At 42.0% G+C, this 12,406-nt stretch overlaps 1 protein-coding gene across 2 annotated transcripts in view; it reads left to right on the top strand.

Annotated features, from left to right (window-relative positions):
* RDH5 (retinol dehydrogenase 5) overlaps positions 1-12,120 on the top strand; it is a 59,105-nt gene extending 46,985 nt beyond the window's left edge. For both annotated transcript variants that reach the window (XM_040341139.1, XM_040341138.1), the window contains exons 2-5: positions 2,986-3,315; positions 4,819-5,077; positions 10,418-10,581; positions 11,422-12,120. In XM_040341139.1, coding sequence (XP_040197073.1) covers positions 3,003-3,315; positions 4,819-5,077; positions 10,418-10,581; positions 11,422-11,645 — 960 coding nt within the window. In that variant the 5' untranslated portion in view covers positions 2,986-3,002 and the 3' untranslated portion in view covers positions 11,646-12,120. The remainder of the gene's footprint in view (positions 1-2,985; positions 3,316-4,818; positions 5,078-10,417; positions 10,582-11,421) is intronic.
* Positions 12,121-12,406: the final 286 nt, after the last annotated feature.

The following is a 12,406-nucleotide window of genomic DNA, read 5'->3' as shown; positions in this document are numbered from 1 at the left end:
AGTCTCTGGGTATCACGGGCCATTCCGTTACAGCCTTGTTCACACGATCGGTTTTCCCGGCGGTAAAAAGTCCGCCGGGAAAACCGAGAACCTGCTTGGTAGCTTTTTCCCCCTACACACGGCTAGGTTTCCCGGCAGGAAAACTGCCATGAGAGCTTTGGTCGGGAAACCCAGCTGTGTATATGCTCCACCGCAGGTTTTCCCCATAGGCAAACTGCCGGCTTAAAAACCACCGGGAATCCAGGTGGAAAAAAGGGAACATGTTCTAATTTTTCCTGCCAGGATTCCCGGTGGTTTTCCTGTCAGGAAAACTGCGATGGAGCATACACATGGCCGGTTTTCCCAGCCAAAAGCTGTCATGGCAGTTTTCCCGACGGGAAAACCGGTCATGTGTACGAGGCCTTAGGCCCCATACACACTATAGAATCCATCCGCTGAAAAATCCAAGCGAATGGGTTTCAGCGGATAGATTCTATGGTGTGTATGCTCCAGCGGATCTTTATCCGCGGATATTTCCGAATTCCAGCAGATAAAAATTTGTTGACATGCCAACAAATCTATCCGCTGGAATCGGATCCCACGGATCGATCCGCTGGACTGTACAGACTCACCGGATCGATCCGTCCGAGGGGATCCCCCGCATGCGTCGTAATGATTCGACGCATGCGTGGAATTTCTTATATGACTGCGTCGCGCACGTCGCCGCGTCATCATCGCGGCGACGGCGCGACACGTCATCGCCAGAGGATTTCGGCGCGGATTTCGATTCAATGGTGAGTACACTCCATTGGATGGAAATCCGCGCAAATCCTCGAGAGGATTTATCCGCGGATACGGTCCGCTGGACCGTATACGCGGATAAATCCTCTCGTGTGTATGGGGCCTTAGAGTTGTGTAAATCACAGGATCAGATGGACAGAAATACAAATCCTTTGGCTGGTAAAACCATTCCAATGTGCATTACAACTATTTAGCTGTTTGCCTTGAGTTCAGCTTTGAAGTAATAAAATGCAATAAAATAAACATTCCTAAGTAATTTGGTAAAATTCTTACCCAAGCTAGTGCAGTTTTACGACATTCAATGCTGTTGGATCCTGCTCTCTTAGTGCCGCTTCCCTGAACTTCTGGTCTTCACAGTTAACAGTGGACAGTAGAGTCTACAATCAGTATGATGCCTTGGAGAACAGAGGGGGGAAAAGGAAGCAGGAGGAGCAGGGGAGGGCCGTGTCATCCTTAGGCAGCACAGTTGTATGTTTCTATTGATGCGCATGTGTACAGAGACACAACTATAGTCCCTGGATGAAATGGAGGCTCCATAGGATGCTACAAGAGAAAGAAGCATCCTGCTGGTGGTAAAAAAAAACAAAAAAACTGCAAGGCAACATAATATGCTAGTATGTATTGCATACTAGCACATAATGAGAGACTTGCCTTAGAACAAAGCATTCCAGTGTCACTATGTCAGCACAGTACATATTCACCAGGTCTTCCTACCGGGTTTGCGGCCTCTGGCTACATGAGTGGACGAGGGTGCGTTGACGTCATTCCTGTGCATGCAAGTGGGAGCCGCCGTTTATGGCACAGGCTCTGAAGGTCCGGCACTGTAAGCTGGACCTTCAGACTGCATGCGCCGAAGACATCATCAGCTGCATGCACTCTGAGGGGCAGATCCACGTAGCGGATCGTAATTTTATTCCGGCGTAGCGTATCGTATTAACGCTACGCCGCCGCAACTTTGTGAGGCAAGTGCTGTATTCACAAAGCACTTGCCTCTAAAGTTACGGCGGCGTAGCGTAAATCTGCCGGCGTATGGGAGCGGAATTCAAATGTTAAAGATGTTAAAGATGTGGGCGTGTTTTATGCGCCGTCCGTGGGGGTATCCCAGTGCGCATGATCATAATTAACCCGCAACAAGCCAATGCTTACAACGTGAACGTCATTCTATGCAAAGCCTTATTCGCGAACGACTTACGCAAACGACGTAAAATTTTCAATATTCGACGCAGGAACGACGTCCATACTTAACATTGAGTATTCACAAAGCACTTGCCTCTAAAGTTACGGCGGCGTAGCGTAAATCTGCCGGCGTATTGGGCGCGGAATTCAAATGTTAAAGATGTGGGCGTGTTTTATGTTAATTTTACTTGACCCGACGTAAATGACGTTTTTTCTGAACGGCGCATTCGCCGTCCGTGGGGGTATCCCAGTGCGCATGCTCAAAATTAACCCGCAACAAGCCAATGCTTATGACGTGAACGTCATTCTATGCAAAGCCCTATTCGCGAACGACTTACGCAAACGACGTAAAATTTTCAAAATTCGACGCAGGAACGACGTCCATACTTAACATTGAGTACGCCTCATAGAGCAGGGGTAATTTTACGCCGAAAAAAGCCTTACGGAAACTACGTAAAAAAATGCGCCGGCCGAACGTACGTTTGTGGATTCGCGTATCTAGCTAATTTGCATACTCTACGCAGAATTCGACGGAAGCGCCACCTAGCGGCCAGCGTAAATATGCACCTTAGATCCGACGGCGTACTAAGACGTACGCCAGTCGGATCTAGCCCAGCTTCAGGCGTATCTTGTTTTGTGGATACAAAACAAAGATACGCCGGAGCAAAATAGAAGTTATGCGGCGTATCAATAGATACGCCGTCTTAACTTCTTCGTGGATCTGCCCCTGAATATCTCCTAAATGGTGCAAGTTTAAGAGATATTCACAGTACCTACAGGTAAGACTTATTATAGGCTTACCTGTAGGTACAAATGGTGTAACAGAGTTTACAACCACTTTAACTGGAATATAGGCAAGGATTAAAAGGTAAAGATGCTCCATCGTCGGTGATGGAATCAGGGTTCATTATCACTTTGATAGTACTGTTATATTGTTTTAATTACTGAAAACAATAATATTATTTGCAAAAGAAATATACTTTTTATTTTTTGATTCTTTAAATTTCTCTACTTGTTTTTTACATTCAGGCATTTATAAGGGTTCCATGTGGTTCTTCGTGCTTCTTATCGCCATCATATGGGTGGTCGGATGGTTCCTGCGAGATCGACAGACCATTTCGCGATTTTCTGATAAACATGTCTTTATCACCGGGTGTGACACAGGCTTCGGAAATCTGCTGGCCAAGCGACTGAACAGAAACGGTTTTCATGTCCTTGCAGGATGCCTGACACAGTCAGGAGCAGATGACCTGCAAAAAGCTTGTCCTATGGGACTGAAAACCACTTTGCTGGATGTCACCAACTGTGAAAGCATCAAAAAGGCTGTGCAATGGGTGAAAGCAGAAGTGGGAAGTAAAGGTAAAAAAATAAGATGTCAGCTGATGGTGTAATAATTATTATGCCCTGAAAATGATTCTTCACAGATGTAAGCAAAAAGAAAACAAATATACGGTATTTCTGAAATTAAATTGTATACATTTACAAAGGAATTATGTTGTAAAATGTATACAATTAAAGTTTATAAACTGATGTTTTATAGAATTTGTTTTAGAAGAAATGCACATTTAAAAGGAACGTATTGACTTTTAAATATGTTTTTGCTAAATCTGTAAAAATTACCCTGTCAGGGTGACGTATAAAAAAAAGTCAGCCCTGTAAACTTATTTTCCAAGCAGCCCTTTTCTTGAAATGCCGCCTCTTTACTGTTTTTCCGCTGCTATCGGTATTTCACCAATCTGGTTGTGTATCTGTTCCCCCTGCCAATCATAGTGGTTCCTTCTGTCAGCTCATACATCACTGCCAGATGCAAAAGCTGGCGGGAGAAACCACTGCGTGCAGTGGGGAAGAAGGTACTCGATCCACCCGGAAGGGCTGAATACCTGCAGTGGCTGGCAAACAGTGAGTAAAGAGGTGGCTTTTAAAGCGGAGTTCCGGCCACAATTTCACTTTTTAAATATAAATACCCCTGTAATACACAAGCTTAATGTATTCTAGTGAAGTTAGTCTGTAAACTAAGGTCCGTTTTGTTAGGTTGTTACAGCATTTAGACACTTTATAAAATAGAAATTGACTGGGGCCATCTTAAGTGTGGGCATCATGAAGCGAGACTGTATGACTTCCTGGATTTCAGCCTTGCAGATCTCGCACATGCTCAGTGCTGCACAAGCAGTGTAATAGGTTTCAGATCAGGTTTCAGCACCTGTACTGTCCAAGTCACATGATTCTTCGAGACTGGGGAGTGCACAGACTCCTGGAAAGTTACACCCACTACATTCCCAGGAGTCTGTGCGTTGTAGGTTAGGAAGCTTAAGCACCTAGGTGCAGGAAGTGGGAAGATTAACTATTCTGCCTAGCAAGAACACTTTGAAGGCATCTAAAAAAAAATTGTTTTTCTTAAAGGACTAATGAAATTTTTTTTAAACTACTGATGTAATGTTATATTTATGGGTGGAACTCCACTTTAAGACATATGCCTCCAGAATGGTTAGTATACATGGACTTCTTTTGCAGGGCTTCTTTTAAAAGTCATAATAAATAGACACGTGGTTAAGGAAAAACACCTGACTAACCTGCTGCCACTTTAATCATGTAGAAATGTGATTGTATTTTTTACCTCTATCCAAACTCAATAGTGAAAAAATACATTAAATATTACCTGAAGCTACCAGAGAGAAGCTGAGTAGAAGACCTGTCTTGCAGCACTTTATCATCTGTCCATGTTGGGGTGAACTTAGTGTGCTGAATGTCTGGGATGGAAGCAGCTTTTTTTTATACATGAGGGCCATCATTGGAAAGGGGATGTTTGCAGAACCGCGTTAATTTAAATTTTTAAAAAGCTAACAACATTTTTTCTTTCTATAGGTCTGTATGGGCTAGTCAACAATGCAGGCATTGCAAACCCAATAGGCCCTACTGAATGGATGACAGTAGAGGATTATCGAAGGGTTATGGAAGTGAACGCGTTTGGCACCATTGGAGTAACATTAGGTTTCCTACCCCTAGTAAAGCAGGCACAGGGCAGAGTTGTTAACATGGCCAGCGTACTCGGGAGGATATCAGCCAATGGAGGAGGTTACTGCGTCTCTAAATATGCTGTAGAGGCTTTTTCAGATAGCCTTAGGTAAGCCTACACTGAGTTTCTTAATACAATTTAACATAAAAGCCCTAATTAAAGGCTCAGTTCCCTCAAAATGATACTGACGTTATAGGTGGAGCCTAGTGGGTTGGTCCTAAATACTACAGTAGCCACACCTGCCTGACATAATTCCTGACTGTGTTCCTGTCCTTTGGGCAGCTCTAGGTTTTCTTGCCTCTGTTGCAGTCTTCATGACAAAAAAAAAATCTGTCAGGGAGACTGGGACACTTTACAATTGTCAGAGACGTTGTGCAGGCCCAAGAACTGAAACAAAGATATTCCACCAGCAAATTAAGAAAAGACGAGGGACATAAAACTATGAGGTGGTTTAATTGTTTTACTTTTTTTAACCACTTAAGCCCCGGACCAATATGCTGCCTAAAGACCCATGGTGTTTTTACAGTTCGGGACTGCATCGCTTTAACAGACAATTGCGCGGTCGTGCGACGTGGCTCCCAAACAAAATTGGCGTCCTTTTTTCCCCACAAATAGAGCTTTCTTTTGGTGGTATTTGATCACCTCTGCGGTTTTTATTTTTTGCGCTATAAACAAAAATAAAGCGACAATTTTGAAAAAAATGCAATATTTTTTACTTTTTGCTATAATAAATATCCCCCAAAAACATATATACAATTTTTTTTTTCCTCAGTTTAGGCCGATACGTATTCTTCTACCTATTTTGGTAAAAAAAAATCGCAATAAGTATTTATCGATTGGTTTGCGCACAATTTATAGCGTTTACAAAATAGGGGATAGTTATATTGCATTTTTATTTTTAATTATTTTTTTACTACTAATGGCGGCGATCAGCGATTTTTTTCGTGACTGCGACATTTTGGCGGACACTTCGGACAATTTTGACACATTTTTGGGACCATTGTCATTTTCACAGCAAAAAATGCATTTAAATTGCATTCTTTATTGTGAAAATGACAGTTGCAGTTTGGGAGTTAACCACAGGTGGCGCTGTAGGATTTAGTGTACACTTAGTGTGTGTTTACAACTGTAGGGGGGTGTGGCTGTAGGAATGACGTCGGAGACTCGATTGGATGCAGCGCCATAGTGAAGCACGGGGAAGCCGTGTTTACATATGGCTCTCCCCGTTCTTCAGCTCCGGGGAGCGATCGCGACAGAGCGGCTATAAACAAATAGCCGCGCCGTCGTCCCGGATCGCTCCCCGAGAGAACCCGACCGCCACGTGTAGCGGGGGGGTCCCGATCGGACCCCCGACCCACGTCTAGGCAGGCACGTACAGGTACGTTGATGTGCCTGTCCGTGTCATTCTGCCGACGTATATCTACATGAGGCGGTCGGGAAGTGGTTAATTGTCCAATTGATTCTAGTGTCTTCTAAAAAACACTGAACCCCCTCCCCTATGTTATTGAAATGAGGAGAGCGGGAGATGTTCTGTCATCTAACAACTGACAACACTGCTTGGAATTTCAATGCAGCAGAGATAACTTTGTCAGCCATGACAGGAAGTTAGGCTGGCCATAGACTATGCAATTATGATGATCATTAGATTCCCCTATCAACATAGTCAGTGTTGATGATGAATCTCTTCTGCTGCACTATTGTATTACTGATTGTTTCTCTTTCATCAGAATACAATGATCACTGCTGCCTACTATAGCCAGCGGCAGTGATCGTACAAAAAAAAACCTGAAGGGCTTTCAGTGTTAATAGGTATATGTGCAGGTATTGCAGAGATGTACAAATTATGATGGTGGCCTTGTGAGCTCTCTAAAGCCTCGTACACACGATCAGTCCATCAGATGAGAACGGTCTGATGGACTGACTGATGGTTCGTCGCACCTACACACCATCAGTTAAAAAAACGATCGTGTCAGAACGCGGTGACGTAAAACACAACGACGTGCTGAAAAAAACGAAGTTCAATGCTTCCAAGCATGCGTCGACTAGATTCTGAGCATGCGTGGATTTTTAACCGATGGTTGTGCCTACTAACGATCGTTTTTTTTCCCATCGGTGAGGAATCCATCGGTTAAGTTTAAAGCAAGTTGGCTTTTTTTTAACCGATGGTTAAATAACCTATGGGGCCCACACACGATCGGTTTTGACCGATGAAAACGGTCCATCAGACCGTTGTCCTCTGGTTAACCTATCATGTGTACGAGGCCTAAGGGTCTGCCTCTGATACAATTTACTGGCCATAATTCTAAACCCTTCAAGACAAATTACTTAGAAGATGATATTTACGGTAGTTCTATAAGGAAAATATTCGTAAGACCTTCCAAATGCTGCAAGAAGAATATGTAATCCCAAAACAGATTTTTTTTTTCAGTATTTACAATTGCACCATGCATTATTTGCTCAATCAAAGCTTTGCAAACTCACTTACTGTATGTTATACCACGTTAATTATGCAACTTGTGCTGAGAATATCAAGAGCTTAAAGTGTTACTAAACCCAGGACCCTGCGTTCACTATATCTTGTCTCCCACAGTACACAGAACATGGAAATGCAATCATTTTAGTAAATATTTTTTCCATCAGCAGTATATAGCAGTCTTGTGACTTCTATCAGTGTCCAGCTAAGCACTGGTTAAAGCTTGTAGGAGGGGATTTCTGACTGTCCTATAAAACTGCAAGACCCCTGACTGTTTGGACAGTGCTGATTGGCCCTGTGCTGATCACATGCACTCCCCCCAAGAAAAAAACCTCTCTAGCAATCATAAGTGTGCGCAGCTCATTGCATTAGGGTGTGCACCCCAAAGCTCAAACACACATGTGTGTGTGTATATATATATATATATATATATATATATATATATATATAGGGCAATGGACAGCGTCGGTAGATGGTGGACGATGTCAGTAGGGCAGAGGTTGATGGCAGTAGTTTATTTTTTTTCGATTTTTTTTTTATTATTACAGTTTTACAATTGCATTATTTTTTATAATATATTTATACAATCATTTTTAATATTGTTTTTTACTATTTTTTTTAGGTGCCCCATTGGGGGCTTTGGTGAAATATCAGGGGTCTAAACAAGCCCATGATGTCTCACCTTTGAGACAAAGAAAGGGACTGGGGACAGAGATTCCCCAGTCTCTTTCTCGCAACCAAGCAGCAGAGGGAATCTGCCCAGCACAGGGTGATTAGGGTGTGCCCAGGTACACCTGGCACACCCTGTGCGCACACCTATGCTAGCAATACAGACCAAACTGACATGTGCAGCCTCACTCTATAGACTCTGTGTTATCAGGAAATTATCAGGGGGCAGTGGAAGTAGGGGAGGATCAGAGAATCCAAGCACAAACAGCATTTTTACACAATGCAGAGGATTAACCCCTTAGGTTTCACACTGAGTATAACAAGCATGCTTTACTGCATATACAGACTGATGTTACTGTTGTGGGTTTAGTAACACTTTAATATCTACGATATACAAAATTGTCATGATTCATAGTCTACTGAATGCTTCTCTGTAGGAAGGGCCAGAAGGATGAATGGTGACATACAGAAACACCAACATGTAGTAAATGTGAAACAGAATTGAGTACTTTGTAACATATGATATTGAAATTCACAAAATGTTTAGGTAGTAGAGAGGTATACTAAATACCTTTAACAGTGTATTTCAGACAGACCTACATAATGACCCAAAGATTTGTGTGCTGGGTCTTATAGATGTAGAAAATTACGCAGTGCATGTATAAATTACTATTCTTTGGTTGTTCCCGTATTTCGTGCATGAAAAATCATAGCTCAGAAATAGATATAGCCTACTCCAGTGGTTCTTAACCCTGTCCTCAAGAACCCCCAACAGGCAATGTTTTGGTAATTTCTCTTAGATAAAATAGCTGTCCAAAATACCAAGCCATTGACTCTGATTTAAAGCACATGTGCAAGACAAAGGAAAACTTGCAAACATGGCCTGTTGGGGGTACTTGAGGACAAGGCTGCGATCCTCTGGCCTACTCCACACACATATATATTGTGGAAGCAATTAGTAGAATTTACAATGAAAGTAAGAGGACACCAACCTATAAGTGTCCAGTAAGTTCCATACTTACAAATGAGTTCTGTTTCGGAAGCTCGTTCGTAAGTTCAACTTTTTTGCACAATTATTAGAAATTGTTATCCATAAAGAAAAGCTAACATATCAACATAAGGCCCCTTTCACAAGGGCGGACCGTTCAGGTCCACTTGCCAGTTTATTCGGCGAACCTGAACGGGCACTCCATGCTTGTCTATGGAGCATCGGATGTCAGCGGTGACCATGTCCACTGACATCCGATCCGCTAAAATCAGAGGGATGGCGATACGTCGCCATCCTTCCTATCAGATGCGGTGAGATCTGATGAAAACGGACATGCTGTCTGTTTTCGTCTGATCTCTCCATAGACAAGCCCCTCCCCACCCAGTGAGTAGAGAGGGACCTGTCTTCTGCCGGCTCATAAGAGATCAATGTAGAGATCTCCCGCTGAGCTGGCGGACCGCTGCAACGGAACCGTCCCCATGTGGAAGGGGCCTAAGGGTTGTCTGCAAAAAATGTATTAAGATACCTGATCCAGCATTTTTACATTTAATTCTACTAAGTTGCTACAATAATCTGCAGATTCTTATGGCTGGACTGACAGGTGGCTGCGGATAGTTGGGGCCGCTCTGCCTGTACTCAGCAATGACAGGCTGACAGTCTGCCGGTCTTCATATGTAGAAGCACTTTAAAGTGATTGTAAAGGTTTTTTTTAAATAACAAACATGTCATACTTGCAGTACCTCCTCTGTGCAAGGGTCTTGCCTGGGCAAAAGCGACCCGATCGTGCCTGTCTGTATCCATGTGAAGAAATACTTATAAACATATCAACTAGAGTGCAAAGACTGTATGACTTTTACTGTTATCATATACAAACATTGCATGGTCTGTGAAAGTAAACTTTTCCCTTAGGCTCCATTCACACCAATGCTTTTTGCTTTTTTGCAGAAACTCAGGATGTTCCTATGGAACACGTTCTGCAAAACTGTGCTTTGTTTGCATTTCTGGTTAATAGACTTCAATGGAGAAGCTGCAGAAAAGCATGTAGTGCAGATTTTTACCGCAATTTTGCTGCGATTTGAATCTTTTAATCTGCCCTACAATACATTTTTCAAAAAGAAAAAAAAAGCATAAAAAAAGCAAAACACAAATTGCTGTAAAAAACACTCAAACGCAACATGCATAGATGTGAATCAAGCCTAAAAAGAAAGGCATGTGACTGATATGTTAATTTTTAGCCATGTAGAGCTGTTAGAGGGGAAGAAACTAGTTTACCTGGCTAAATTTAAGATGATCATATATTTTTTTTTCTATTCTACAGAAGGGACGTTCAACACTTCGGTGTTAAAGTCTGCATCATAGAGCCCGGCTTCTTTAAAACAGCGGTTACCGACTTAGATTCCATTGAAAAGTCTCTGCAGCAGCTTTGGGACCAAATGCCCCCTGAGACAAAGAAGAGCTATGGGGATATGTATTACAGAAAGTGTATGTTTCTGACCATACAGAATCTTTTCCCCAAAAATACAGAGTATTCCTGAGTTATGTATGAATGATGAGGGACCAAAATGTAAAGTTTGCTTATTAAAAGTGTGCCCTGATGCCCAATTGTAGTATTGATTATGTTGCCACAAGAGGATGTGTCTTCAGCACAAAAGGATGATATTTCTTGATTTATCTTTACTAATTTGATTTGTAGAGCTGTACTTATTGATTTGATATAACTGTGATTTGTTTATATTGGAAGCATATAAAGTGTGAGCAAGCTACTAGGACACAAGAGATAGGGAGCAGTACAGGCATGCGTCCAATTTATTTACACTGTGAGAAATGTGGAAGCCATTATGGTGCTTCAGCAAGTGTGTCCCCTCGTCATGCTTACAATCAACCTACATGTTATTCGAAATTGGAGGTCTTTAAAAAGAAGGGGTACCTCTCCTAAGGTACAAACCTAAAGCTGAATCTCCTGGAGCCCTCTGTACCCCCAGTGCCCAGAAGAAGGTGCTGGTAGATGCCGCTCCCCCCCCCCCCCCCCCCCCCGTCCCTAGTGAACAGATTCACTGAATGTCATTCAATGTTTTTTTTCACCTGGTGATACATGTACTATACTGTATAAGAGGGGCAAATGCCTATGTGTTTTTTTTTCTTTTTTTCTATAAATTTGTTTTATGTTTTTTTTTAGTGGGTACTCAGAAGTAAAGTGTGGGAGTGCATGCTTATGGTTAGGAGAACCCCATCGGGTTTACATCATTCACTTGCTAAAAGTAGGCGAGGGGTGCATGAATAAACAGGCTTCTCTTAACTGCTTTTGATTTATTTTTTTCTTAGATATGAAAGTCCAAAGGCTGATTATGAATTTCATATGTGATCCTGACATCTCCAAAGTGCCTAAATGCATCGAACACGCCTTACAAGCAAGATACCCTCGTACAAGATACAGCCCGGGCTGGGATGCAAAGTTGGTGTGGCTACCAGCTTCTTACATGCCAAGTTTCATAGTGGATGCGGTTCTTGCCTTAGTTCTTCCCAAACCCGAACAGCGAGTGTGCTAAATCACAATAAGAAGCTTCCAAACCTTGGTCTTATCTAGGAAGTTTAAATGTACTAAATATCATCTTCTTCATAATGGACAAAACCAACTTTGTACTGAAGTCCTATGACATCTACTGTGGTACTAGAAGTATTTACACCAAATCAAGATAAGATAAAGTGTGTCTTTATTCTCAGCTATTTGTGGTTGGATGGCTTATCCTCCATCATTCTCGATCACATTATCTGTACCAACTTTCCGAGTTTCTGGATAAACTGCTGTAAACTTATGACTTTTCTGTGTTTAATGCAATAGTTCTAGATGAATAGAAAAACAAACAAAATTAACCCTATCAAATAACATGAGACTTCATAGACCATGTCTACAGTATTTCCCCTGCTTAAAACATTCAGATAAATGTTCTGTATACTGCATATCTTCTATAATTAACTGGCAGCCAAGTAACATTTTTTGTAATAAAACTGAACTCACAAGACCATTTTATTGTGGTTATTTTAAATTAAACTTAAAAGCGGAACTTTACCCATAACAACTTGATAAAAAATAATGTTCTTTAGCAGGGGCAAGTTCTTACATCTAATACACAGTTATGGTTCTGTAGCATGTCAAGAATCATTCACAAGTTGAGTTGAGTCATTATGGTCATCCTGAGCTAGAATTAACTTTTTAAGGATAAATCAAGGATGCAATGTGCTGGCGCTGAACTAAGGGTGGGTTCCAAGATTGGACAATAAGCCCTTGTGTGAAAGACTGTGGGCCAAA

Source organism: Rana temporaria, chromosome 2, assembly GCF_905171775.1.
Source record: "Rana temporaria chromosome 2, aRanTem1.1, whole genome shotgun sequence".
Classification (NCBI taxonomy): Eukaryota; Metazoa; Chordata; class Amphibia; order Anura; family Ranidae; genus Rana; species Rana temporaria.
This window is presented reverse-complemented; position numbering and strand designations above follow the sequence as displayed.